The sequence below is a fragment of the Ursus arctos genome, unplaced genomic scaffold, assembly GCF_023065955.2.
Source record: "Ursus arctos isolate Adak ecotype North America unplaced genomic scaffold, UrsArc2.0 scaffold_22, whole genome shotgun sequence".
Classification (NCBI taxonomy): Eukaryota; Metazoa; Chordata; class Mammalia; order Carnivora; family Ursidae; genus Ursus; species Ursus arctos.
The window spans coordinates 19,764,027-19,791,880 of record NW_026622897.1 but is presented as its reverse complement, the minus strand read 5'-3'; the positions used below and the strand labels follow the sequence as shown (position 1 = coordinate 19,791,880).

At 54.5% G+C, this 27,854-nt stretch overlaps 2 protein-coding genes across 4 annotated transcripts in view; one reads left to right on the top strand and one right to left on the bottom strand.

Moving 5' to 3' along the window:
* The window catches only part of TMEM218 (transmembrane protein 218), a 30,328-nt gene extending 21,198 nt beyond the window's left edge, over positions 1–9,130 (top strand). Inside the window, exon 6 of one of the 2 annotated variants that reach the window (XR_008960873.1) lies at positions 6,744–9,130. The gene's annotated coding sequence lies outside the window, so the exon portion shown is untranslated. Of the gene's footprint in view, positions 1–141; positions 331–6,743 lie in introns of those variants that run through there. The other variant, XR_008960874.1, reaches the window with a different exon arrangement.
* SLC37A2 (solute carrier family 37 member 2) lies at positions 322–27,854 on the bottom strand. 2 transcript variants are annotated; one of them, XM_057316660.1, is made up of 18 exons: positions 23,584–27,854; positions 11,877–11,958; positions 11,312–11,405; positions 11,104–11,182; positions 9,945–10,080; positions 9,413–9,489; positions 8,361–8,527; positions 7,757–7,800; positions 7,307–7,459; positions 6,875–6,965; positions 5,410–5,472; positions 4,981–5,066; positions 4,430–4,478; positions 4,159–4,232; positions 3,815–3,893; positions 3,575–3,672; positions 3,208–3,272; positions 322–2,986 (listed from the first exon to the last, which is right to left on the bottom strand). In XM_057316660.1, exons 1-18 carry the CDS (start codon positions 23,640–23,642, stop codon positions 2,956–2,958), a joined length of 1,527 nt encoding a protein of 508 aa, XP_057172643.1. In that variant the 5' UTR covers positions 23,643–27,854; the 3' UTR covers positions 322–2,955. The 2 variants fall into 2 exon arrangements, with proteins under 2 accessions (XP_057172643.1, XP_026361268.1); XM_026505483.4 differs by having other exon boundaries at positions 322–1,395.

Here is a 27,854-nt window from a genome sequence, read left to right as displayed (position 1 = left end):
GAGGCGAGCGGGGTCTAAGGACTTAGAGGTCCCGACCGTCTCCTGCTTTCAGTTGGGGTGAGTGTCAGGCAGTTGGAGGCTTACCAGTTTGTCCCCAGGGCAGTGTGTACAACCTATGACAGTGTCACCCTTGTCCCCCAGTGTCCCAGTAAATGCCACAGCTGTACCCTGTATGGGGCTCTAGCTCCCGCTGTGCCCCGCAGGCCATCCGTCGTTGCAAGTACCTTCTCATGGAAGCCCACTTCTAAGCAGCCCCTGCAGAAGGACCCGACCACCTGTGCAGCCGAGTCAAGCCCGAACAAGGACAAGCGGAGGCAAGGCTGGCTGGAGGCATCTGTATTGTGCTGACAGGCAGCTTTGGAGCTCAGAGAGAAGTGCCAAGAGCTAGCCTGGCATGCCACACTCCGGGATCCGGGGAGGCCAGGAGAAGGACGGCAGGAACACGGGGCAGAAGAGGCAGGCCGCAGAGAGCTCCGGGCCACTGACCACGGAACTCGGGCCTGCAGGAGCCAGGCGGCCTTTCTTCTCGCTAGGCTCATCACCCTGGGGCCTGTGCTCAGGGCTAAGTCCTTCCTCTGTGCCCACTATCTACCCCGTTCCCAGAGCAGAGCTAGCGTGCAGTGAGCGCTCGGTCATCACTGGCACGTGTGGTTTTAGTCAGGCCTGCCCCACTCCCGGCACTGTCCTGGGGACACAGGGCTGGGATGAGACTGGGGCCAGGGAGGCCCTCACGCTCCGGGGCGGCCCAGCCCCAGGCCCAAGAGTGATGCCTCCCTAACATAATGTTTGTCCCGTAGGCACCTCCCCTGCCTCTCCCTGGTCCTGGCCCTGGAGGATACAGCGATAACACTTTAATTGACTCGGGTCAGGAGTCAGAAAGAGGATCCAGTGCAGGGTAGAAGAGGTTCCAACATGGGAAATACACGAGAAAACCGGCTCGCGGGCAAAGGAAGGAAGCGAGGCTGGGCGGCTCAGAAATAGGGTCAGAAATGCACCGAGAGGTACAGGCTGATCACTGAGGTGCAAATTCCACGTGGGAAGGAGAGACACATCTTTGCCGGGTCTTGGCCCACGTCAAGCCCCTGCCTTCTGTCTTGGAATCTGAACAAGCAAGAGTCTGAGCATGTTCTTTCCTTACGGAGCTGGAGACACCACTCAGCTCTGATTCCCACCACTTCTGCTTGCAGCTTCCAGAGCTCAGGGCCGTGAGTCCTGCATTCCTCATGTTGGCAGTCCCTTCCCGCGGAGAACCTCCCAGCCCCCCAGCGGTCCTGTCAGCCCCTCTGTGGCAGGTTCCATTGTGTTGCCCCCCGTGCGGGGGCCGGGGGAGCACTTTGGAATCAGCTGGGACCCTCCGTGCTTCTCTTCCAAAGAGGGCTTCATATCTCTTTGTACCTGCAGGAGGGGAGAGAGGCAGGGAAGGGAAAGTAAGACACAGACAGGTTCATAAGCTTCCGCCCCAGTGGTGGGGACAGGGAAGGCAGGTGTGTAGGGTCCCTTAATAATTGCCTCTCATCCCTGTTCTCTGTCATTAGGGCTCCCTTTCTCCCCTTCAGCGGCAAGTAGCAAGCCAGGATGATACCGAAAACCTTGTCATGTTGGTACCACATCTGCTGGTTTGACAACCCGGGGGTCACAGACCCCATCCTGTCTCAGCCTCAGATCACCTTGTCAGGCGCTTAGGGATGCGCACCCCACGTTATGCACATAGGCCTGTGGAGGCTCAGAGGATATGCCCACGGTCTTATGAATGCAAGTGAGCTGAGAAGTCAGGATTGCCCAGGGATTTCTGGTTCTAGGCCCAATGCTCCCCCTGCCCTAGCAAGTTCCTCTGCTCCCCACACACCGGCCTTCCTCAGAGGCAGCCCAGCTCAGGCTGGCAGGAGGACAGAGAAAAGCAGGCCCCCCACACACTGGGTTCAAATTTAGGCTCTGCTGAAGGCCTCAGGCCCATTCCCTGAGTTCTGAGCCTCTGTTCTCTCACCTGTAGATGACAGAACCAACCTCTCAGGGTTGCTGAGAGGTAAGCGCTGTGTCTGAAGGCACTCAATTCCAGGAGCAGACGCTGACTAAATATTCATCCCCCCCCCCTGCTGCTTTTCTTCCCCTCCCAGTCTCCCCTCAGGCCTGGCCCAGGAAGGCAGGCAGGAGGAGCACCAGTCCTCCTCAGGGCAGGTGGGGTGGACACTCTGCTTAGGCCTCCTGCTCTCAATTTTTCTCCCCCTGATCCTAGAAGACGCCATCCTTCAGGGGAAGAGCTTCCCCGATATGGTGCTGGTCACCATGACCCCAGGGGCCTCTCCCACACGTTTACCATCCAGGACCAGGTCCACGGCTCCGGCCAGCTCCCCATTAGCCAGAGTCTCCTGCTCAGAAGGAGAGCCAGAAAGGCCAGAGACAGCATCACCCTCAGCACCAGTACACAGCCCAGCCTCTTGCTGGCTCTGCCTCGGCCACTAACCTATCTGTGTGGCCTCCACACCCACCACCACTGGGCAACAGACAGAGGACACAGCAGCCAGCCACCGGGGCTTGATTTGAATTTCATCCCAGAGGCTTTGATTGGTCGTTGTTTTGTCTGTACACCCCAGACAGAGGGGCCAGATGATCCTGGCTTCTGAACTTGAGGCACATAGGGCTCAGAGTCTGAGTTCAGAGGGAAAATGATTGCCCTGGATCCTGCCTCTGTCCTAGGGGTACAGCCAAAGCCCTGCCACTCCCCCTAAGGAGAAGAGTCTGCCAACCTCTGTGGCAGCTCGGGCTCCTTAGGAAACACTTCCCAAGCACCATGCTCTGCTCGGGGGAGAGTCTTCGGAGCTGGCCCCCAGGAAAAAAGAGAAAGTTGGAAAAAAATCATATTGGAGGAGAGAGGATTTGCATGCAGGCCCCACTCTAACAGCACACGTGCCACCGACTTGAAGAAAATACTCACAGTCATGGGACTTGAGGAAAATACTACCGTGGGTGGGTTAGGGCGAAGCTAGAGCTATGGAGACATATGAGGACAACAGAGGACACATCAGCGGGGTTGGGGGTGGGGGTGGGGGGCATGGAGCCCCTCCCGGGTCCGGCCCCAGTCTGCGCCACAGGGGGGCTCAGACCCCAGTCTGCGCCACAGGGCGGCTCAGACTGAGCGCAGAGCAAGTGAGCACTGGTTTTTCACTCCTGTGAGAAGAGAGGTGGGGCTAAGCTGTCTGGAGGACTCACCCTCTGTCTCTGCTCAGGGATGACTTCCAGGCTATGATCTCTTTGTACACCAACCGGCAGAGGAGCTGTGGGGAGTTGGAGGCGCAGAGGGAGGGGAGGGCGACATTAGCATTGACCACATGGTCAGTCCCCAGTGCCGGGTGACGGGGGGGGGGGGGGGGGGGCTCCAGGAGGGAGGGTCATGGGCACACAGTTTCATTTGGCGGGAGTTCACCCACGGGAAGAAAGTGGTTCTCAGGGTAGGGCAGCTGTTCTCATTGTCCCAGAGCCCCTCGTGGCCAATGCTTTGGACCTCCAGGGGTCCAGCCTGCACGACAGGCCGTTCGCCCGCACCAATACCCATCTGTGTACCCCCGAGAACTCGTACCAAGCAGGCCAGAATGTCGGCGGAGATGAGCATGTAGAAGACATTGTTCCAGCCCGTGGGGGAAATCAGCCCGGCCAGCAGAGGCCCCAGGGCCGCACCTGTGCAGAACACAGCGTCAGAGAAGGGCCCCCAACAAGGGGCCCTAACCTCCCTGCCCACCCCAGGGCAGCTTTCCGAGAAGTGTGCCCAAGGCAAGGCTCGGGGCTCAGCTGCCAGGGCCCCAAAGCTGGAGTCGCAGACCTATGGACCCCGTGCCGTCGATGATGGCCGTGACCGTGGAGAGCGCCTTTGCATTGCCCTTCAGGCTCTGATGAGTCCCCTGGGGAGAGAGAACGGAATGGGGAGACCCAACCAGAGAGGCAGCACCAGGACTGGGCTGGGGCTAACCTGGGGAAAGGCAGCAACTGGGGCTTGGAGTCGAGAGGAAAGGGGGGTGCCAATGGCAGATTCTGAAGAGCTTTGAGGACCTCCTATACCAGGATCTCTGTGCTTCAGGGAGGGGATGTAGGGTATTGGACCTGGAGACCCCAGGCCCTGACCAAATGCCCAGAGTCATCCCCGACTCAGGAGGGCAGCCTGCTTACCAGGTCAGCAGAGACCGCAGTGGTGATGAGCGCGTAAGGGCCGTTGACCAGGGCCCCACAGATGATCAGCATTACTGGGGCAGTGACAAAGACAGCTGGTTAGGGATGAGGGGCCACCTCCAGCCCCAGCCCCAAAGCAGGTGAGCCCTCCCAGGCATCAGGCTGAGAACCTCCACTTCTTTGTGCCTCCCAATGCCCCCAAGGCAGCTTCCTGGGCCCCCAAGGCAATGCTCTTCCTGTGTGTGGGCCGGACGTGCAGCCACCCCCTCACCTATGGAGTTGGTAATCCCGTTCTGACCAATGTAGTTATACAGGAACATCTGAGAGAGGAAAAGGGAGCGGCAGGGTCACACCCAGGCCTCCCCCTGGGCTGCCTGGGTTAGACTGGAGCCCAGAAGTCTGGCACACCCTCTCCTGCCGGGGAACCCCAGAGGCCACCTTACTTGTTTTTCTTCTCAAACCCAGACCTCTTGGTCTTTAATGGTCCCCGGGATGGAGGGTCTAAGATGTGGGAAGCTATTGTTTCCTATTTCTCAAAAAGGCTTTTCTCCTATCTAACCTTAATTTCTTCTTTCCTGGGCCAGGAAGTTTAGCAGCTGGCCTCCCCCTTCTCCACCAAGGCCAAACCCTTGCTAACCCCTTCCCAGAATTCTCAGTCTGAATCTCTGTTCTGTGCCACCCCTGGCTTCTCCCCCAGCATGCACATGGAGGTACACGCTCGCGGAGACAGACGTGTGCATAAACGCGCAGGTGCGCACACATTTCAGCAGCCCGCACAGGTACATAAGAGCATGCGCACTTTGCTCTTGCGCGTATACGCACCATGGGGGCGGCCAGGATCAGCATGATGCAGCAGGTGGTGGCCCTGCCATTGGTGTAGTCGGAGATGAGCCCCGCCATGATGCCGCCTAGAACACAAAGCAGCTCACACACCGCTGCTCCAGGTGTGAGCACGGCCTCCCGCTAGCGTGGCACCCCGAGCTTTGCCCCATCACTCTAGCCCACACTAGCCTGGGCCTGGGCATCCAGAGCTAGCGAGCTTCTCCCTCTGAAGCCCTCCCTGCACCCACTGCTTTATGGGAAGATCAAACACGAGGGTCAACTCTCTCAGGGCTCCCGAGCTGGGCGGGAGCCCTTTTTTTCTCTGATGCCACCTGCCCAGGTATGTCACATTGGACCTGTCCCTTCCTTCTCTACCCCCACAAAAGAAAGGGGGAATACTGCCTAGGGCAGCATGGGGCAGGGCCTCACCCATGATGCCACCAACATCGAAGAGGGTAGACAGGTCCCCAGCCTGTTTGGCACTGAAGTGAGCTGCGGAAAACAAATATGTGGTCAGACCTGGGGGCTCAGAGCAAACGTCGTGGAATGCCACGGCCAGAAAAAGCCCTACAGAGCATCTGACCCAGTCCCACTGCCTCTAGTTTCAGAGGAAGGAGCGAGGACCCATGGGAAGCCGTTGGCCAGGGTCACAAGTAAATCTGCAGGAGTCTGATGCCCTTTGTGCCCTCCACCCCATCCTGTACTTCCTTCTCCCCTTGCAGGTTGGCTCTGACCTCTCAGAAAAGCCATCCCCCGAAAGCACGGGGGTCTGGCGCAGAAGAACCCTGTCCCACTGGGCCACCTTGGCCCGGAGGCGGGGGGAGGGGGCCCAGCTGCTCTCATGCAGGAGCAGCTCAGCCAGCCCGGTTCGTGTTCTGCTCCCGAGCTCCTGGCCAGCCTCCACCAGAAGCCCCCGCACCCATGTGAGGTCTCTGCTAATAGAGCCAGGAAGGAGACTCACAGGCAGATGGGGACCTCAGGTCCCAGGCCCTGTCCTTGGATTAGAAAAAGGAAGGTCCAGAAGCTGGAACTGTAGCCTAACCCTCAGGGTTGACTCATACTCTGAAGTCGGCACCAAGGCCACACAACAAAGAGTCCCAGTGTCCACAGAGCTTGCCTGGCGCACTCCCTCTATCTTTGAGAGAGGCCCTGCGATGGGGCTGTTGGGCAAGTTATGGGCTGGGATTTGGTCTTGCGTAATCCCCACAGCATCCTGTTTAGAGCAAGTACAGAGCATGCAAAGCAGCCTTGCCCTCCCACAGGGCTTGGAGGGAACAGCACAGCCCCGGGGCGGAGGGCTTGGGCCCTGGCAGAGCTCGGAGGGCAGGGGCGGGCGGGGGAGAGTGGGCCCAGAAGGAGGGCAGTGCCGCTGACCCAGGCACCAGGCATCAATCCCGGGAGCCTCCTGGCAGCCCCTGGGGAAAGGAGAGCAGTGGTCACTACCAGGCTTCAAGGCAGTGGGGTAGTTCACCAGGCCGTCTTCCCGGGGGTGGGGGAGGCATTCAAAGGCAGACCTGTCCCCACACCATCCAGTCCCTCTCATCTACGAGCCAGACAGGCTGGAGGGGGGTACTCCTATACTCAAGGCTGGAGAAGAAGTTAGGAAGGGTTACAGAACACAGCTTTGAGTTCCTAACCCCCAACTCTGGACCAAGAGAAGAAAGGTGGCTGGAATCGGGGTCTATGAAGTAGTGTGCAAGGTCTAACTTCCAACTAAAAACTAAATAAACAAAAATTTTTTATAGAGTCTCCCTTTTCCCTAGGAGAGGTTCCGCAGATATCGTGACTGTATCTGGAATCCCGTGCGTCACGTGACAGATTTCCTCTTCCCATCAGAGGTGGCCCTGGCCTCCTCAGAGACCCCGTGCTCCCCTCTTCTTCCCCTCAGACTTACCCACGTTGAAGATGTAGAGGGGCAGCCAGTAGAGGAAGGTGTAGCTGACCAGCTTGGCGAAGAGCAGACACAAGGAGAACTCGACCACACCCTGGAGAGCACGACAGAGGGTGTGATGGAAAGGCACGCAAGATATCCTTGGCCAGGGGGAGCCCCAGGAGTGGCTCAGCACCCCCCGCTCCGCCACCACCAACCGCACAAAGCAACCTCAAGGACATCTCCAGTCGCGATCAAAGCCATGTGCCTGTGTTCAAACGCTGTGTCCAGACAAGCCTCCCATGTTTCCCTTCCCAAGTTGGCTACTCCCCCAAAGCACCTCATAGAAAGACATTCTGGAAGCCATCGATCACCCGGAGCATCCCCCCCATCTCCTGACATCCAGCAGGGACATCTGGAGAGCTCTCGCTTCCCTCCGTTCCCCAGACTTCTCACCGGTATCCGGAGCGCCCCCAGGAAGCTGATGGCGGCGGGCTGCACACTTGGCTCCTTGGAGCACCTGGCCGCGCTCTCCAGGCTGCTCTCCTTGTTAGTGCAGGGACCGTTGCCAAGGTCCTCAGCGTTGTCCTGGTTCTGTTCCAGCCCATCCTGAACAGAGAGGAGCCCTGGCTGTGGGCACAGCCAAGGACCACCGCCCACCAGCTAGGGGGTCACCCGCGTGAGAGGTAGAGGCTCCCAGGCTGGAGGGGTTATGCGCCCCCCTCCAGGACCAAACTACCGTCCTGCCAGGTCCACTCAGGCTATCGGGGAGCCCGCCCAAGGCCTTGACATTGACCTTGTGCTGTAACTGCGGCCACATGGATCCCTCCTCCCACCCCCTCGTCCTCTCTGGGACCTGCCCCTGCGGATGGAGTAGCAGGGCAGGGGGCGGGCTGGGGGGCTCACACTCGTGTGGTGCTGGGGAGCCGTGCAGTCCACATCTTCTGGGTCTGAAAAAAAACCAACCTTCTAAGAAGCTTCCCAGCAGGCCAGGCCTCACCCGCTAAGTTAATGGCCAGTCCACTTCCCAGCACGAGGGAGCCTGGAACCTGGGCTCGGGAGGCACTTTCCAGGCCTGGCTGCCCTAACAATCTGTCACCAGGGTCATCAACTGCTTTGTGGACTTTCATTCCCTGGCTGCAAAGTGGCCACACTGCCGGGCTGCACTGTCTCCCGAGGCCATCAGGGAATGCAGAGGAGGACAGCGGGTGAGGAGGGTCCCGTCCCCTCCGCCCACCCCTGCTCACACTTGCTGAGCACAGCCACGGGCCAGGCGTCCCGACTGCACAGTTCACTGAGCCCTTAACCAGCCCTAGCTAGTAGAGGCTATTCTTCTGTTACAAATGAGAAAACTGAGGCCCAGAGGGGCTGCTTGCTCCAGGCCACACACGGGTCCTCTGGCTCCGTGACCAGTAATCCTCGCCCTCGAGCCAGCTGCCTTCTCCCAGACCCCAAGAGGAGAAGGGGGAGCTCAGTTCTGAGCCCCATAGGGAGGGAGGGGTCCACTCACATTCGATGAGAAAGAGGAAGGTGATGACACCCATGGCGGCTGTGACGGCGCCAGGCACCACAAACGACAGGCCCCACTGCTCATTCACCCAGACGCCAGCGATCAGGGAGCCCAGGATGTTGCCCACGGATGTGTGTGAGTTCCAGATGCCCATGATGAGGCCCCGCCTGGAGGGGAGGGAGGAAGGATAGGGAAGAAAAGGGGAGAAGAAAAAAAAAAAGTCAAAAGAGAAGCACAGGGTTCATTACAACTGCCCTGGCCAAGTGCAAAAAGCTGGCTGCCTCCAGCCTCCAAGCCCAAAGACAACCAGTCAGGGAGGTGCGGGAGGGCTGGCCTGGTGCCAAGCGGGTGACAGCAAGGCCTGGGGTCCCACTCCCCTCAGCCAGCAACAGGAGCCGGCTCACCCAGGCCTTCCAGACGGAGCTCTCCCCACCCTGAGGACATCCAGCCCCACCCCTCTTCCCTCCATGGCTGCTGCTCTAAACCACTGGTCCTCAACCAAGGCCACCCTGCCTCCAGGGGACAGAGGCACGGTCTGGAGACTTTTAACTGTCCCCGCTCCAGGTATCGTACTGGCGTCTAGTGGGCAGAAGCTGCTGAACACCCTGCCAGTGTAAGGTTAGCCCCACGGCAAGAACGATCCGGCCCCAAATGTCCAGGAGGGCTGAGCTGGAGGAACCCTGCTCGAAAGTGACTTTTTTTTTTTTTTTTTTTTGCACAAAAGCCAGTTTAAGTACAAAATAATAATAATAATAAAGTTTTATAGGCTTCATTTTTGTCTTCATGCAAAATGGAAATCCATCTTTTATGAGGAAAATATGTAACTAAGGTGGCCTGTTTTATGGACTAAAACCGTATCCATGAGAAAATCAGTAATGCTTTTCAGTCACTAAAACACTTAACTAAACGTGAAAGTCAGCAAGACGGACACAAGTTTCTAACCTTTCACCCTGAAATTATACTAGGGGCCGTGAGTGACCGCCTCACTGCCCACAGCCCTCCCAGACTACCTCCCCCTCCTCCTCCCGCTCCTCCTCCCTCTCCACACTCACTTTCCCTTCCCGAACCAGTTGCCAACGCAGGTCACCACAGAGGGCCAGCCTGTGGTCTGGACAAGTCCGTTGCAGATCTGCAGGGAGACTGGAGGTAAGTGGGACAGGCCTGGGCCATGCCGCAAAGTCCCCGTGCCCCCTCCCAGGCTGCGGGGCCCTCCACAGCCCACGCTACAAGCACCCCCTTCACACACACACACACACACACACACACACACACACACACACACATACCCTAATGCCACGAGCCGATTTCTCCTCTGGCCCAAGAGCCTTCCTGCAGAGACCGAGGCCCTCAGGCGTTCTCAGGGACCTCAGGGTAGTGCCCTTACCCAGCAAGCAAATGCCTGATCTGCATGATGGGGAGAAGTGGGAAGAAGGGCCCCGAAGCTTAACAGGGGAGCACTGGGCTGGGAAGGGGTTATGCACGGCCCAATTCTGCTGTGACCTGGGGTGGCTGGGAAGGACTAGCGGCCTCCACAATCCTTCCCACGATGGAGCAGCGGTCTGAGTGCAAGACGGAGGCTCGTACCTGGATGAGCACAAAGTACCAGAGCATGTGGATGTTCCAGAAGTATCCCAGGCCAAAGAGCGAGGTGAAAAGGCCACTGAGCAGCATTCCAGCTGAAAGGTAGTAACGGAGGGGGAGCCGCTCCCCAAAAATCCCGCTGGAGAAGAGAGGTGGATTTGTGGTTGATCACCAGCTGCGTCCTCAGCTCAGCCCCCTGCTACCTCCCCCAGCGCACCACTGAGCCAGTGACCCCAGGCCCGAGTGACCACCGATGACCTCTGTGCTGCCTGCCACCTGCCAGGGAGGCCCTCGGGGCTGCACTCACTGGACTTCGCTGCCTTCGTTGCCGCTGCTGAACATGCTCCTTGCAATGATCTCTCCTTGGCCTCCTCACCCCCTGCCCTTGGCTGACGGCTCCCTCTCCCTGACTTTCCCTGGGGCACAGTCCCTTGCATCAGTTTTATGGCTCTACCACCTCCATGTTACACAGCTCCAACCGGGTATCTCCCATCCTGATCTCCCCCCGCGGGATCACACCCAGAGGCCTTCCAGACATCTGAACTTGGTTGCCCCAAAACACGTGCAGCTCAGCACTCTAAGACTGAACTCCCCCTCCTCCTTCCCCACTCAGTCCCTTGGCGTGCGCCCCTCCTCTGAGTGAAGGCAGCACCGCCATCCTGTCACTGAGCCACCACACTGGTTTGGACCCAGCTGCTGCTGAACCGGGCACCTCCGTGAGGCTGTGAGCTGTTGGGAGGCAGTACCCTGCCTTCTTCACCTTTGGTTCCTGGCAACAGACACCAGGCTGGCTACGTCAAAGCCATGCTTGCTGGGCTAGTTTAGGCCCCGGAGAGGATGGCGGGTTTCCTAGCTATCTCTGCGTCCAGGGCCACCCATGAAGGATCCCCGTTCAGAGACAAACCATATTCCAGCCATACCACCGCCACTGTCGTCTGACAGAACAGCCTCCGAGGGGGCATCCAGGGAAGGCTTTCCAGGGAAAGAAGCTGCTAGGAACGGGAGTCTGCCAGCAGACGGCATAGGCCGAGCGGCCACGGGAAGGAAAGGAGAATGGCCAGGGGCTGGTGGTGTGTGCCCTCGTCTTGGCCTCCTATCCACCTGGGCGAGCCAGCAGCTCTGGGCCACCCCACTCTGGGACAGTTCCAGGCCCGGCCCTTACCTGATGAACATGCCGATGGCGTAGGCCACAAGGAAGGCGTTGTCCACGGCCCCCAGTAACTCCTTGTAGTTGTTCTTATCTGGGAACAGATGGGAGAGACAGAGCTGGTGCTTAGCTGCCCCTGCAAGAAGCCCTTTCTGGCCCCAGACAACCTCTTCCTGGGGCGGGGAAATGACCGGTGGGGAAGAGCAGCGTGCCCCGTTCCTACCAAATGGAGCCCAGTCACACCATGTAGTGTCATTGAGACTGTGGCTGTCGTTGACGGGCTTGACCAGCTCCGAGCAGTTCTGGTGCAGACGGCTCTGAAGAGGCAAGAGGGTGCACAGGTCAGGGGTCATCTCCCGGCGTCAGAGCCCACTCAGCCCAGAGACGAGCAAACACTCTCCCCCCTCCCCCCCAACCACATCAGCACCACTGCCTGCCCGCCGGACTCCGTGCTCCTTCCTCTGGAATTTCCTCCTGCAGGAAGTGGCTACGGGGGCAAGTGGCCGCGTGAGACCCTCAGTGAAGGGCAAGGGGAGTCTGAATAAAGCCTGTACAGCCCAGGGTCCCTGCCCTCCCGTTCCAGCCACAGCCGGCAACACTGCTGTCAAAAGGAGCACCTCGGGAAAGTTCTCTAGGAAGAATGACTACTAAAAGGGGGGCTCGGCCATGTGAAGGCGTCGTCTCCATGGCTACAGTTAAGGAATAAGTTGCAGACCGTTCTCCTAGAATTTATTTCTGTGGGGGCCCAGCCTCTCCTGCCTTCTTCCTTGCCGCCAGGCCAGCCTCACCTTGACAACGCTGATGGGCTTCCTGGACATGTGATAACAGGTGTAGATGAAGAAGGTGAGCAGGAGGATGGAGCCTCGAAACCTGCAGGACGAGGCGGGCGTCTGGCTTAGCGGGAAGCCGCCCCAGTGGGAGCTCAGGCGCAGGACCCCACGGGGCTCACTCTGCAACCCCAGGGCCTCAGCACCACCGACGCTTGCACTCAGGGTCCCCACCAGACACAGGTTCCTTGGGACAGAGAGGCCAAGGGGAGGGTCGGAGCAGATGCCCGGAGGCCAGGGGGCTCAGAGGGCCCTGTCTCTCTGGTCCCAATGCCTGAGGCCTTCCAGCAGAGCTAGCCAGCCCCCTAGACAACACAAATTATGCCCCCCCCGCCCCCCTGACCGCTCTCATCACCTCCCATCACCTCTACTGTCCTGTGACCCCAATGAGGTCAGGACGCCCCTGTGTGGGCCCATGTACGCTGTGGAGACAGGGTAGCAGCCAAGCAGAATTGTTTTTAAAATACCAGAAATGGTGGGAGCAAGTGGGGGGCTGCCACGGCCGAAGGGTCTCTCTCTAACGTGAACTCACTACTCCTCTTAAGCCTCCAACATGACAGGCATGGCAGCTGTGGCAGCCCAGCGAGGGCAGAGCCCAGACGCCGCTGGAAATGTAGCAACAGCGGGAAAGTGGAGGCCGGAATCCACATCATCTTCCCAGGCCCCGTCTGGTCCATCCCACTGGACAGAAGGGTCATTCTTTCCATCTGTGGCTCACACATCCCATAAGCCCTCTCCTTCCCCCACTTCTCACCCCAAGGACCGGTCTGGGATGGAGAGAACAGTTCAACCAGGCACCAGTCAAGTATCCTCCCCACGGCCGGCCCCTGCCCTTCTCCGAGGGTCTGGGGGAAGGGCCTCGATGCCCTCCTGAGTCAGTGTCAGCTGAGCTGAGTCAGCAGCTGGCCGCTGGGAAGCGCATGGAAAATAGACCTCAAAATGGAGCCACAACCCAGGAGAAAGGGGCAGGCATTAGGAAAGATCCGGAGCCTTGGGTTATTCAAGATCTCATGGCGAAGGATGGGGAAGGGGAGGAGGGGCCCTGAAGCCCTTTCCATCCCTCAGTTCCATGAAGCTAAGGGGCAGGACACGGGAGGCTCACTCTGCCCTCTTTAGGGCTCTGCCTCCGAACCCCAAACTCACTTCCCCCAAATGTGTCATGAAGGCTACCACTGGTGAAATACAGGGGAATTGCAGAAGAGCCTGCTTTTAGCTTCTTCCTTCACCCCAGACTTGAGCTTCCTACCTGGGTTCCCTGACTCCCCTCTCTCCACGACCTCATGGTCACCTTCTGAAGAGAACCAAGTCACACACGCCCCCCCTCCGTTCCATGGCTTAATATTTCTCCAGTGGCTCTCCATGCTGTTAAGAATGAAGTTCCAACTATTCAGCCTGGATTTTACGCTCGTCTACGAACAGGGCCCTCTGGCCACCAGTTCCCAAGGGCGCATGGACGGATCCCAGAGGACCTCCAGGGACTGGAGTTCTCCAGGGAACGTGGGGTCACTCTGAGTGACTGTCACGGTGACTGACATCAGAAAGCTTAGTGGCAATAATATTTCCGGGTCCCACCCATCAGCATGTGGCTCACGCCTCCAGTTTGGGGACTTGTAGAATCTGGGGGAAATTCTCTCAGGGGATTTGAAGAGGGTGCCTGGCTGGCCTTCCTCAAAGAGTAATGGCTGAAAGGAAACTATGGCCCAACAGATAGCTGGTCCAGTGCCCTGTCTGGGAAGCACCCAGGGCAGGAAAAAGCTAAGTGTTTTGAGGGATGCCTCGAACGTATCAGGTAACCAAACACGAGTTCCTCAATCTTTTTTCCCTCTGGTTTCCTCAGCAGTTGCACGTGGATGAGGGCACCAAGCGCGTCTCTCTCAAGGATAGGTGAACCCAATAGGACTCTCCCCCTAGTCCCCAGGTGCCTGTTGAGCCATCTTTAAGACCCCCAGGGACTCAGCAGAGCCCAGTGTGGCTGCTACATGGACGCAGCTACATGGAGACAAATCCGATTTCCTCTGCGTCTGACAGATCCCTGAAGCCCGCTGAGGGCCCAGCTCTGCCTGTTCTCCCGTGACGGGCCCAGCAGTGAGGAAGACCTTTGCCAGCCACAGAGCCTGGTGTCGCCCGGGAAGCCCTCCCAGGAGCTGGTCAGAGCCAACGAGGAACCCAGCGATCTAGCACTGTTCCCAGCCACCCTACTCCTCCCACACGCCCTCCCCACCTCCACTCTGCTTCAACCCAGAGCCTGCAATGAGATGGAGCAGAGACTCTGGCCTGCTGGGGCCTGCCCAGATGCTCCCTGGGGAGCAGATAAGGAGGGTCAGCAGGGGCCCACACAAGTATCCTGACCTGTGAGATTCCAGCCTTGCCTTCCTCCAGGGGCCCGGCCTGCCCTTTCCCCCAGCTCTGACCCCAACCTCCAGTAGAAAACCTGACACCCAAGACAGCAGAAGAGTCATGATTCAGGGGTGGGGGGCGTGGGTAGGGGGGCAGGTGTGATGTCAGGCCTGGCATCTGTGCCCTCTGGGACTTCCTCCCTGGACTCCAGAGAGGCGCGGGGAGGAGCTCAGAGTCCCATGGCTAGCTGGGCAGGGCGCCCTTGGAACCAGGCCTCCCGTTCGTCCAATTCACTTCCCATTCCACAGTCTTCTTTCCATTCCATTCCACTTTGGCAGCTATTCTGAGAAAAAGGCCAAGGTGCCACCGTTCAAAGGGGACTGGGGTCACTGATCAGACGGAGGGCTGAACTAAGCTGACCAAAGGCTGCCGGACTCAGAGTCTGTCACAGGAAAGACAGCTGAGGGGCTCCTGGGCGTGTGGAACCACAGGTTTCACTTCCCTTCTCATGAGCGCTTTCTTCAGAGTCAAGAGGCCCCGGGAAGGGAGCAGGGGACATCTACACAGTGGGCCCGGGGGGCTGTGAGGGGAGGGATGGCAGCCCGGGTGCTGGGTCAGGCTGGGCTGACAGGCCAGGGACGATGAGGCCCCTAGACGGTTTCCGGTGAGGCCGACTGCCCCATGACCCTCTAAATCTTTATTAGCAGAAAGTGGCACTTCTTACAGTCCCAACCTCCCCTGACCCAACACTGGTTACTCAGTAACCAAGTTAGATAGAGAGGCGAACTAGCTATCTCTTAACTACTAGTGGACAGTCCAACTAGCGACCTTATTAAGACTTGGCACTGGGACTTCTTCTGAGATAAGGACAAGGATCCATGTGTCCCAAAGTAGCAACGGGTTAAAAACAAACAAAAACCCCATAGGACCTATTACCACCCAGTACACCCACCAAAAACTATAGGAAACAGCACAGGAGGGGGACGCTGGCCTTAGGAGGTGGTGGAAAGAAGCCCCCTTTCCCCAGTGGCTACGAGGTCAACCCCAGTACTTGCTTCCTTGCTTTGCAACCACATTGCTACCCTCCCCACCCCCCGTAAGGCCACTGGGGACTTAGGCTCCCTCATCAGCCATCCCCTACGTCCCCATGCATGAACCAGGGGCTGCTAGCAGATGTCTAGGGCTGCTCAGGTAGCCAGGTGACGGGCTGGCTGCGGCTGCAGGTGAGCTTGGCACTGGCCCTGAGGAAATGGGACTCAGTGGCCTATCCTTGGAGGTGCTTGTTCTGGGACTCCGCAGATCTGGAAAGGATAGAGGCTGGGAACAGTAAGAACCGGGCCAGTGGCAAGACTGCCACCACCACCACCCCCTACCCCCCCCACCCCCCCACCCCCCACCCCCGCCAAATCCTCCACGGCCCCTGGGAGACATCCCGGTAGCAAGAGGCCAGCCTGGAAAAGACGCCACAGGGCTGAGGCCAGAGCCAGGGCTTCAGCACACAGGATGGGACGGGGCAGGCCACGTCTGGGAGGGCCCAAAGCCCTCTTGGGGCAGAAAGCCAGCCCAAGGAATCCTCTACTTGTTACCCTTCCTCCAGCTGGGACTCAGGAGTTTGCTCAGAGTGATCAACCTGACTCAGAGCTTGGTCCCAAGATCCTTTCCAGCAAAGGGAGCAATTGGCAGGTGGCCACAAGAAGCCCAGGACTTTATAGGATAAATGAGTAGATAAGATCATGATCACTTTCAGGAAAGAGGAAAGCTTGGAGAAGGAGGTTCTGTAAGGGAACTCTGAGTGCTCAGCTGGAATGAAAAGACGTGGCTTTCAGCGACAGCGTAATGTTTTGCTCAGGCAACTGGAAACCTCTGGAAGAGTCTGAGAGTTAGAAGGGTTTGGAAGAGGTGGTCAACGCTATGCAAACAGCACAGACAGAAATGTGCTGAGGATGGCAGAGCGGGGGTCCCACCCAGCAAGGTAAGATGATGGTCTGCCCCTCGAGAGTCTCTAGAAGCCCAGCCCATGCCTCACCCTCATCCACCCCTGGCCCTGAGCGTGAAGGATCCAGGGTACGAGGCATGAGCCAGGGGCCAAGAGGAGAGCAGCAGCACTGCCCCCCACAACACACATACCAACTCAGGGACAGTCAGATGGGGGGGTGGGTCGTGGGCTTCAGAGCCTCTGTCCCTGGTGTCTGTCCTCCATTCTGCTGTTACTTTGGGATAACTCCGCTCCAACCTCAGCACTCAGTTTGAGTGGAAGCAGTAAGGCCTTGACCAGCCACATCAACCATTCCAGACCCATCCACGGGCCCTAAGTCAGATACCCTCCCCAAAGCCAAGGGAGGTATGAGTCTGCTCTGCAAGAAGGGAAAGAGGAAATGGCAGGGAGGAAGAGGAAGCAGAAGGCAGCTGGGGGGAAGGCAGCAGTCACGAGGGGGGGGAGGGGAGCACCACAGGGTCATATGCTCTGTGATGAGCTCTGACCCTGAGCAGACCAAAGGGTTGGGGGGCGGGAATAATAACGTGTCCCCCAGTTTCTCCTCTCGGCTTTCCAGTCCTTTCCAGAGCAGCCCCTCATCACCACAGCTCATTTTAAGGAGCCCTTTTTGTCGCCCTTACCAAGCACTTGTTTGCAGTTCCCAGGAAAGTCAGACAAGACAAAGCTACTCAGGCAGCATCAGGGCCCCAGCAGAACAGGGATAAGAACATCAGACCAAAAGAGGCTGAGTCCTGCCGCTGACTGTGGCCTTGGGCAAGTTGTTGGACTCTCTAAGCCTCAGTTGGAAATTCTTTAATAAGATCATAAAGTCCTGCACGCAGGAGTTCGAGGATTGGGTAAGCTATAGCAGGGGAGGAGCGAACAGCGGGGTCTTCTGGGTCCCCCGAGGGTGGGCGCTAGGATCTGGCAGCATGAGCCCTCGGCAGACTCTGGAAGGAGAGCCGTTTGTTCCAGCAGCAGCAGGCAGCCTGGGCCTTTCCAGCTCACGGGGGAAGATTCGGGTGTGGGGAAAACACAGTAATGTGGGAGTTCACAGCTCCTGCCTTCCTGCCTGCCCAAGGCCTTCCTTCCCCCTGATTCCTGCTCATCCAACCGGTCCCTCCTCCCACAGGCTCCTCTTCTTCTTTTCCTGAGTGCCTCTCCCTCTCAGGGCCCCAGGAAATGGGCCCAGCCCGGTAAGCAGCAGCCACAGTCATCTCTGGCGAGAGGCCCATGTTCCCAGCTGCCCCGAGACGGGCCCACGCAGACGCTAGGCCAGCAGGCGGGCATCGGCCAGGCCCAGGGCTGGGAGGACTCCCAGGCCGCGAAGGCGCTCTCCACCCCATCCTGACACAGAGGAGGAGGGCCAGGAGTGACATCTCCCCGGGCAGAAACCTCTCAGGCTCTGGCTCTTGCTCACACACTTCCGGCTGCCTGTCTCTGTCAGGCAGGTCCCCAGGGGCCGCTCCTCCCACAGCCCTCGCCCCGCCAGCTGCAGCTACATGGCTTCCGTCCCCAACACACCGGCTGTCGTCCCTTCTGTGCGCTGCTGGCTCCGTGGCCCCTGCTCAGAACACCTCCACCGAGTCCCAGGCTGCCTTTCCCTCCTCCTGGGGTGGGATCCCTCCCTCCATCCACAGAAAGGCCCAAGCCCTTGGCGGTGACCAAGGACTAGCTGGAAGCTGGAAGCTGGCCGCTGGGCCTAGTGCTTTCCATATCTTCTCATTTCATTTCACCAAAACCCTGCGGTGTAGGCACAGTGTCACTTCCATTTTATAGACGAGGACGTGGAGCCTCAAAGGGATTGAGTGATGTGTGTGAGGCCCTGTGACGGCTCCCCTCCCACACTCGCAGCAGGAGGACGGCGGAGAGACCCCGGGCCTGGGCTCAGTCGTGTGCTAACTATGCGGGGCTGGACAAGCGACGAAACTTCTCTGTGCCTCGTTACACCACATGTGAGGCAGGGAAACAAATCATCGCCTTGCGGTGAACTACAAGTCAACAACGTCTGGGGCAGAGCAGAAGCAGCGCGTAGAAGGATAGTCAATACTTCAGGCTTACTCACTGCTTCATAGGAGCCTGGCCCTGGTCTGAGTACTTGACACACTGCACCTCACGTAATGTTCCCAACAATCCCGTGAGGTAGGCAACGCTGGCAGCCCTGCTCGACAGAGCTCGGGGGGCCCAGCCTCCCGTGTCCTGGTCCAGGAAGGTCTCGCTAGGTCTGCTTTCCTCACTTCTGCCTAAATGCCCTCCCTGGGGGCACGCAGAGCAGCAAGTCTGAGAAGAGTCTGATCCTTAGTTGCAAGAAGGCAGGACCAGGTCTTATTCACGACGGCAAGCCCCAGAGTTCCAAATAAGAATGTGTCTACAGTAGGCACCACATTCATGTTTAGGGTTTGGTAGGAGTCCGGACCTACACCCAGCAGGAAAGGAGGAAAAGGACACTTACTGAGGGCCCTGCCTCAGCCACGGGGAGTCAAGGGTGTTCGCATATCATGTTTATCCTCCAGAACCCACCTGATTTTTACCGACGGGGAAACCAAAGCTTAGAGAAGTTAACTGCACAAGGCATAGAGTTGAAAGGATTTCAACCCAGATCGGTCTTAAATCTGGGAGATGCTGGAGAAAACGGTACAGAGCCGAAGTCATACTTTAAAAAGTGTGCACCATACTTTAAATGACGTGTGTGCTTGTAGAAAGCTGTGTTAGGTGTATTCACGAGCTCTTCTAAAATGCTGGGGTGGGACAGGCTGTTTATAATTATCTACCTTTCCCAACCCTACTTTCTCTAAAATAGAAGTTACTCTGGTTAAAGGGTATAATTAATATATATGAATGAAACTCTATTAGGAACAATAGTGGCAGACAGGTACCATTTGGCATACATAGTGATGAGATATGGGTTTTTTTAATAAGAAGAGAAAAAGAGAAGTTTTATCCTAAAGTAAAAGACCAGTCATTCCAGAATGAGAAAGAAGACAGCAGAGGACAAAACCTGAATGGATAAATTTATAGAAGGTTTGTGAAAAGAGAATTTGATTTGCTTTGGATTACAGTATGTGCAAATAATAAGTCTGAAAATAAGTAATTATGTTACAGTTTTGTCCAAATCTGGCTCAGTTTTCATTTTATTCATATTATTTTCAAAAAGAGCCTGTGGTTCCTTTAGTATCAAATATGTCAATGCAAAAGTAGAATTTGGTTTTCTCTCTGTTAAAGTGACAGAATTTTCTTGAATGTTGGTTATTGGTCTGCTCTTAAAGAGAGGTTGTAAATGTTACTCTTTTACCTCTCGGGTCATGTGCCTAGATGGCAAAAATCTGGTGTCTTACTGAATACTTTTCCATACTTTTTAAAACAAAGATTTTTAGGAAACAGCTAAGTTTCTTTACAATGTTACCTTCCATGCTTATTTTTTAAAGTATTATTGTCACTTTCAAATGGGTAGATAAGAACAGTTTCTTAGGCACTCAGGATAAGCATTCGAATGTCCTAACAACTTTTGATTTTTTGCCTTCCCCAAATCGAGTCCTAAATGCAAAATAAAATAAAACTTTCTGGACATCTTTCATACCTAAAACGACAAATAAGATATCCAAGAGGGCCCCTGGAAAATCTGCTTTTTCACTTTTTAAAAAGAAAGGTGCTGCAAATCATTGGTTTTATTTGATATATTGCTATTGACCAACTGCATGGAAATAATTGTGAAATCAGAAGAGACACTCAGCCTCCTCTAGGTTAAATTTCTAAAGGTAAAATGTTATTATTTATATAAATATTTCACAAACTGTATGCTCCAGGAGATGTTTCTCCCGATTTCTCAGCGCCCTCTGGGTCCACAATCTCCTGCCACGTATCCACGCCCCGGCAGTGCTCTGCCAGACGGTAACAATACGGTGCGACCAGTCCCGATTATGGTTCTGGTTTAAAGTGTTACCTGGGCTGCAACCTTACTTCTTTAATTTGAACTGAGCATCTTCTAGGTCAGTGGTTTTCCCCTCGGGATGTACATCGGACCTTCCTATATGGAGTTTTGTTAAAATACAGAGGTGTGGGGGCACCTGGCTGGCTCGATAGGACGAGCGTGTGACTCTTGATCTCGGGGTCGTGCGTTTGAGCCCCACGTGGCGTGTGGAGGTTACTTAAATAAAATACAGATGTGTAGGGCTTACTGCAGTCTTACTGACTCTCCTGAGTTGATATATATTATATAAATTATATCTTGGGATTTTTAAATATCCCAAGATTTTTTTCTCCGTACAAATTGTGTTCATCCATTTTTATAAATCAAGATGTAACGTTCACCATCTTTGAATTTGAATTTTACCTTACTATGTTTCTAGACATTGGCTTGATTTTGTTTTGTATATCTCAGCAACAACCACATTTCCTAGTTAGCCACATTATTCTTGTCATGAATTCTCATCAGGTTGTCGTTCACTTTTGAAAATTACCATAATAAGCTAATTCATGCCTCTTTTGGTCTCTGTCACCTACAGACAGTGGCTTCGTTCTGATGCTTCTTCCCAAAGGCTCTGTGATCAGCTATAGGCCAAAAGTTTTATCTTTAGCAACCGAGAGTTCTCAGAAAAGTGCTGTACCAAGTACTTAGTCTTGGCTACAGGCCTCTCACGGTATTGCTTACGCATCTTTAAGAACATATCAGCAGACTGAGTCAGGATTTCCAGAACTCTAGTGAGGAAGCAGACAGGTCTTTGACATGGCTAACCCAAGACTCAGTGGAATGAGAATCGCACAGGCCTAAGTGAACTGATGAGGGATGGCTGTCATTTACATTCAGAATATTATTGATGTTACAGTGTTCGATTTTCTGGAAATAAGGAAGCCCTTTCAGTTTCTTCTTCAGCCATGTACAACCCATAACAATTTAGTAGATTCTGGTTTTGTAAACTAAAACGAAACACTTGCAAATATCTTATTCTCCCCACCAGACCGCCCTACCTCCCCAAATTCAGAAACTTTTGTTGAGGGGCGCCTGGGTGGCACAGCGGTTAAGCGTCTCCCTTCGGCTCAGGGCGTGATCCGGGCGTTCTGGGATCAAGCCCCACATCAGGCTCCTCCGCTATCAGCCTGCTTCTTCCTCTCCCACTCCCCCTGCTTGTGTTCCCTCTCTCGCTGGCTGTCTCTATCTCTGTCGAATAAATAAATAAAATCTTAAAAAAAAAAAAAAAGAAACTTTTGTTGAGTCTTCCCGCTTTTCACAGCAATATGGTTATTAGCAAAAGCTCAGTAAGAAACTGTTCTTTTGTTGTTGTTCTTTTTTAAGTGGGTTCCATGCCCAGTGTGGAGCCCAATGTGGGGCTCCAACTCACGACCACGAGATCAAGGCCTGAACCAAGATCAAGAGCCAGATGTTCAACTGACTAAGCCACCCAGGTGCCCTGTCTTTTTGTTGTTGTTGTTGTTAACACGGATGTAATTAGAAAAATTGATTATATAACCAAGGTCTTACGTGGAATGTCATATTTGACAATGATGATCATTCAATCAGATATAGCCAGCCCCTTTTAAGGAACTAAGTTTGACTGCACGGAGCCAATACTAATAAAACCCTCCCAAGAAAACTGGCTTACTGTGTTCCCTCATAGGCAAATAAGGAAGGTCATTCCCTGGCAGGCCCGGGACACTTAGGATATTTTGGGGACTTCAAGAAAAGAGGAATTTGCCCACAGCAGGTAAAACCTAGGGTGAAAACCAGTGTCTTGGCTTCCTAATCTCAAAACAGTAAATAATAAAGAATAATAAATAAAGGCTTTTCAAACTCCTGTCTACGATTTCTTATGAAAACTTCCAGCGGAGCAACTTAACAAGGCCTATATCGTAGATTAACACTCTGGCTGTACCTACAGACATAATCAGATCAAATCTAATGAGACCGGCCTGATTTTGTGATCAGGAATAATCTTTGCAACTAATTTTGATCAAAACAGGGGAGACTTCAGAAAAAAAAAAAGTTTCCCTGGGAAACTGTAAATTGTCTAGAGGACACCCCTCCAGTTATCAGATTCTAGCCTTTCCTTGACTCTGGGCTGTTTTATAAATCTTTGCAGTGGTAGGTAACTGATAAGTCATACAAGCCATGTGTATGAAATGACACTTTCAAATTAATAGTCTTTTCTCCCAACCTGTGGAAAAACCAGTTTTGTCTCCATATTCCTGATTTATAAATGGGCAAGTTCTTCAGGTTCTTTTTTAATTGTGGTAAAATATATATCACATGAACTTTACCATTTTTAAGTGTACAGGTCAGTGGCACGAAGTACCTTCGCACTGTCGTGCAGCCATTCCCACCAGCCATCCCCAGAACCTTCCATCTTCCCAAGCTGAAGCTCCGTACCCATTAAGCAATCACCCCCTCTTCCCCCCTTCCTGGATTTTTTAACTGAGCATAACATTTTCTGCCTCTCTCATTATAAGCAAATAAAATCCTTAACACATGTTCATTGTTCTATCCTATCAGAGTCATGATTTCATCTTTTTGTGAAAAATATTTTAACAGCCCTAAACTGAAGAAGGATCAAATAAGTAATGCAAATGAGTGAAGAGGCTGGAAGTGACTGAGGTTGTCACCAGTGCGGGCTGTCCCCAACTGACAAGCATCCCAATGTGCCCAGAACGGAGGGGGTTGGGTACGTAGGACTTTCCATCTTAAAACCAAAAAGTTGGTCATCTTAAGAGCACCCACCCTACCTAAAGGTGATCCTCAACCCCCAGTAATAGAATTTGGGAATTTAGGCCTGGTGTTGCTAAACCGTTTCTCAAGAGAAGCTGGGGTTCTGGCTATTTATGTTGAATTTTACCACTTGTCAATGATGGCAACTAACACGATGTTCAAAATACACTGTGTGGACCAAGCAAACTACTCCCGCGTGTGGCCTCTGATGGAGAGGGAGCCGAAAGCCCTCCACCCCACCGCACCCCCCAACATGGTCAGGTGGAAGGCTACTGCAGAAGCCAGGGGACTCCTTGGTGGGCTGACGGTTCAGCCAAGGAGCAGCGGCAGCTCTGAAAGGTTATGTCCCTTGGGACCGAACCCCCTCTAGGTGAGGTCCCAGGACCACGGGGTTCTGGTCTCTGTATGATCCAAGGAGTAGGAGAGAACAAAAGGGACACTCAGCAACTCCAGCGGCCACTTTATCCGCCGCTCCACCCGCCCCTGGCCTCTGTTGCCCAGCATGCAAGCCGGGGTTCGGTGGGCCGTGCGAAGCGGGCTGTCCTCCGGCACCCGGCTGTCCCCCGCCCGACAGCCGGCGCTCCCGGCCCGCGGCGCTGCGGACCCGGCGGGGAGCTGCTCCGGGGTGCGGCGCGCCTCCCTCCCCCAGCCCGGCTCACCAGCTGTCCCTGGAGAAGGTGCGCAGGAACCAGACCCCCGGGGCCAAGGAAGACCGCATCGTGCCCGGCCGGTATCCGAAGCGGAGAGGGTGGCCGAAGGAGGACGCGGAGCCGGCGCGTGTCCCTCGCTGGCAGTCGTCCGGGTTTAAATGCCCCGCGGCCCGGCCCGCCCCGGCTCGGCGGCCAGACGCCTGGAGCCCCCGCCCCCTTGCACCTGCAGGCCCTCGGGGTCGGACCCGGCGCAAACCGACCCGCCAACGTCCGGCACCTGCATGTTCTCGGGCTCGGCCTCCCGGCTAGACACCGGCGGCCCTCGCAGCTTCTGGGGGCTCCTCCCGCTTTGCACTTTCTGCCACTTCCCGCCTGGGTACCGAAAGCGGCGAGCGCAGACGAGTCAGCCCGCGGCGACCTTCCGTCCGCCCCGCAGCTGGTTCCTGCAGCGCCCTTCTGCCCGAGTAGGAGCGGCTCCTGACACACGCCGGGAAACCGAGGCAGGCGGGGGGACCCGTACTGACATGACACTGATCTGAGAGCAGGTGCGCCCTCAGAGGACAGGAGGTTTTTCAGGGAGTTACACTATTGACCCAAACATATCTCTCACCCCAACAGGGGCTTCCTGTCCCACTCGGATTCCAGGCTCTGCCTTGAGCCAGACAGGACTCCACCACTCCCCCTCCCCAGGGAGACTGGCCTCCCTCTACTCTTGCGGGGACAACCTTGCAGCCATTCCTGCTCTCCCTTCTGGAGGCCAGCAGCCAGGCAGCAGTGAAGGAGCACCGAATTCTGTGCTCTTAAAAGTGTTCCTCAGGCCTCGAGCCTGAAGATTTCCAGGGTGTTTCCACCTATACAAAGAAGATACTGAGAGATCTTTGGATATGAACCCAAGGGTGAACTAGACGGGGCAAGACAGGAAGCATTGGCCTGGAGAATGAAGTTGTGAAGAGAACATAAAGTAGGAACGTGTCTGTGCAAATTGGTTTCCTCCCTCACACCACCCTGCCCCTAACTCCTAGGAGTGCTCAGGCCCTACGTGCAAGGTCAGAGAAATGGAGCAACAACTCCACCAAACAGGTCAGGGCCCAGAATCACGGGCTTGGCTGTCCCCAGCCCTGGGATCAAGCGTAAAGAGGGTAAGCAGTGCTGTAAGACCCCGTTAACGCCGGGCAGTCGGGGGGCAGAGGTCTGGTGGCAGAGGTGAAGACAACAAGCAGAGGTCAGGAGGTGAAGGGACAGAGGAAAGAAGGAGGAGATGGAAAGAAGGAGCCAGTGCTAGTTCAAGTGGTCACACGCCGAAGAAGAGCACAGAGAACAGCAGCTAGCTTGACCTGAATTCGGCCACTCACTGTGCCGAGATGTCCATTCATTTTCTTCTTACCAGTCAGTGAGGTGGGCATTAACCATCTAGGAAGTGTGAGTCTATGTCTGGTTTACCTGGGACAATCCCAGGAGATACTTGCTGCCCCAGAATATATGATGGACCAGTTCTGGGGTCAGTAACACCCAATAGACATGAGGCCTGAAAGCCAGCAGGTGAAGGGGTAGAAAACAAACTAGAATAATCAGCTGAAATCCCCACGAAGACAGCTACTCATTTCTCAGGTACTGAAGGGAAGGGTAAAGTTGAAAGCCAAATAAGCCAAATAAGCCAAGAAAGCCGCTGATGGGGAGGGGACCTGGACAGGAATGGAAGGGACCATCTCCAGGGCTCCAGACGGGCTACCCAGACTTCAGTAGCGTGGGACATCTGTGTGTCTATTTCCGACAGCAAGAAGTCAAGGAATAAGACCTACGACTGCTCGTTTCACAAGTCCCTCTGGAGACATTGTTTGTGCCTCGCAGGGGACGAGGCTTGTCTGGAACGCTCAGAGAGACCTTAACAATACGCCCTCCTGGTGGTATGGCGATTATTCATAGAGTGCCAACAAGCAGCTGGGAGCAGGGCCAGTCCTGACATAGTCTTCGCCTTGTTCCAGTTACTTCCTGTGAATTCCAGCCATATATCCCTGTTCAGGGGCCAGGATGGCAACAGCAACACTCTTACCAATGTTCCTTACTTGCTCCTGGGGGTGAGCTGGGCAATCTCTCTGCTTCCTGCCGCTTGGGGGAGTGACAAAGAGGAGGTTATGGCTCAGATATTCCTTTCACTCACCTACACCAGCTCTCTACTCTCGACTCACCTTCCTGTTATGTGGCCCCCCTTACACACACTCCCCAAACCCTGCAGGGTACGGACAGGTATCCGAAGGAAATAAGGAGGGAAGCGACGAGTTACTGACTCTGAGGCTAAAGGAAAAGCTCTTCAGTTCTCATTGTGGGTAGCCCTATCATTTGTCAAAAATACTTGCTATGCTTTAGTATCAGACACTTGTAGGACAGGAGCTGGCCCTTAATGGCCTTTTTGCCCATCAAATGCCAGTTCCTACTGCTAGGTGGGAGTTCCTAGTTCCTGCTGGTTCACTGATCACCCGCAGGACTTTCTGGGTAGCCAGTGATCTGTACAGACCCTTTTAGATATGGTAACAGTGTCCTCCCTATTTTTTTCCAAGGGACCCAGGGACCCAAAGGCTAGAGAAAGCCTATGAGAACGAGTGCCATGAGAATAAGCCGTTAGGCAACAGAACTGCAAAATCCCACCACACACACGAGCAGTATTCTCTGAATCCCTCTCCCTCCTCCCACTTTTGTCTTACTAAACAGAGAATGGCATATTTGTTGTGATAGAATCAAGAACCAGCCCCTTGATGAATGGGGTAGGAGTTGGGATATTAGAGGTAACAGAGATTCTTCAACCTTTTAAAGATTCAATTTCATATTAGGCTTTTTAATTAAGATGCTGAGTGTTGTAGTGAAAAGAACACAGGCTTTGAGGCCAAGCCCATCCCGACTCAGATACTACTACTTCTCTGAGTCTCAGTTCCTTCATCTGCAAAATGTGGGTAGTAACATCTGCCTTTGCAGGGTGGCTGTAAGAATTAAAACTTATATATATAAAACATGCCTGCCCCGGCGCATCTGAGTGGCTCAGTCGGTTAAGCGCCTGACTCTTGTGTCCAACTCTTGGTTTTGGCTCACGTCGTGATCTCAGGGTCATGAGATCTAGCCCCTCCCTCCCCCAGCCCCATCGGACTCTACATTGGGCATGGAGTCTGCTTGAGATTCTCTCTCCCTCTCCCTCTGCCCCTCCTGCTCATGCTCTTTCTCTAAAACAAATAAATAAATAGTTTTTTTTAAAAAGTGCCTGGCCATATTAAGTAGGTTTGGAAGTGCAGCAATTATTATATGTGCATGAGATATTTACTACAATGGATAGACACCAATGGCCAATATAAATGATAACAAAGTATAGTGGTCAAGATTGGAGTCCTTAAAAAGTGCCAGTGAGTACAGCAGAATTGGTTTGAGCTGTATATCCTTAATATCCCGTGTGTATACGTGCATGTGTGGGTGTCTATGTATATATGACTTTACTCATTGAAGCTGTTGTACGCATCATGATAACACAGGTTGAATAATTTGGGGTTGACAAGATGGATGTATGGGTTGAGTAAGGTGTCATAAAAAATGAAAGAAGCTATTATTATTTCCAATAGGTCAGATGCTGACATTTCACTAAGAAGAATTGTTATTAAATTTCTTCCAGCCAACACAGTCAAAAGATAGATAAGCAAAGTGACCATGCATCCCAAAGGGTTTTGTTTCAGTGAAAGACAAAGAAAGTCCTAACCTTGATATAACTGGTCAAAAGCTTTACTCTATTCAAGGCAGGACTGATGGTTCACACCGGCCTGAAGAATGGGCTTTGGAGACCGCTATCAGCCAGGCAAGGAGTCAGCCCTGCTCTCAAACGGTCAGCCAGTGATGGCAGTAAATATATATGAGGATAACCTGAGAGCAGGGAGGAGGGGCAGACTGGGGAAGTGGTTAAATTATTGGTCCTGAAGTCATTTTGTTGGTGGTGGGCAGAAATAAAAAAGAAGATATGGTAATGGAAAAAGTGAGTTAGCGTCAGGCAGCCTCGTCAAACAAGCAGAGGACACTTTTCTTTACTGTAGTATCTGAAAGTAACAAATCATTCATCTATTCATTTTATAAACATGTGTTAAGTGCCGACTGTATGCCAGGCACAGCACTAGGTGCTAGGTACCATTGATAAATACGACAGGTGCTGCCCCAAACCTCAAAGAACATATGGTGGAATGGGACACAGATGCATAAAGACAGAATTTCACCTCAAAGAGCTCCAGTAGAATAAACAAATTCAAGCAAGAAAT

Coding starts and splice junctions, on each gene's coding strand:
- SLC37A2 (XM_057316660.1), bottom strand. CDS start 23,642: ATGCGGTCTTCCTTGGCCCCGGGGGTCTGGTTCCTGCGCACCTTCTCC. Junction 6,966..7,306: donor TGGGGGCGCTCCGGATACCG/GTGAGAAGTCTG, acceptor CGTGCTCTCCAG/GGTGTGGTCGAGTTCTCCTT. Junction 2,987..3,207: donor TCCCTGAGCAGAGACAGAGG/GTGAGTCCTCCA, acceptor ATGTCTCCATAG/CTCTAGCTTCGCCCTAACCC.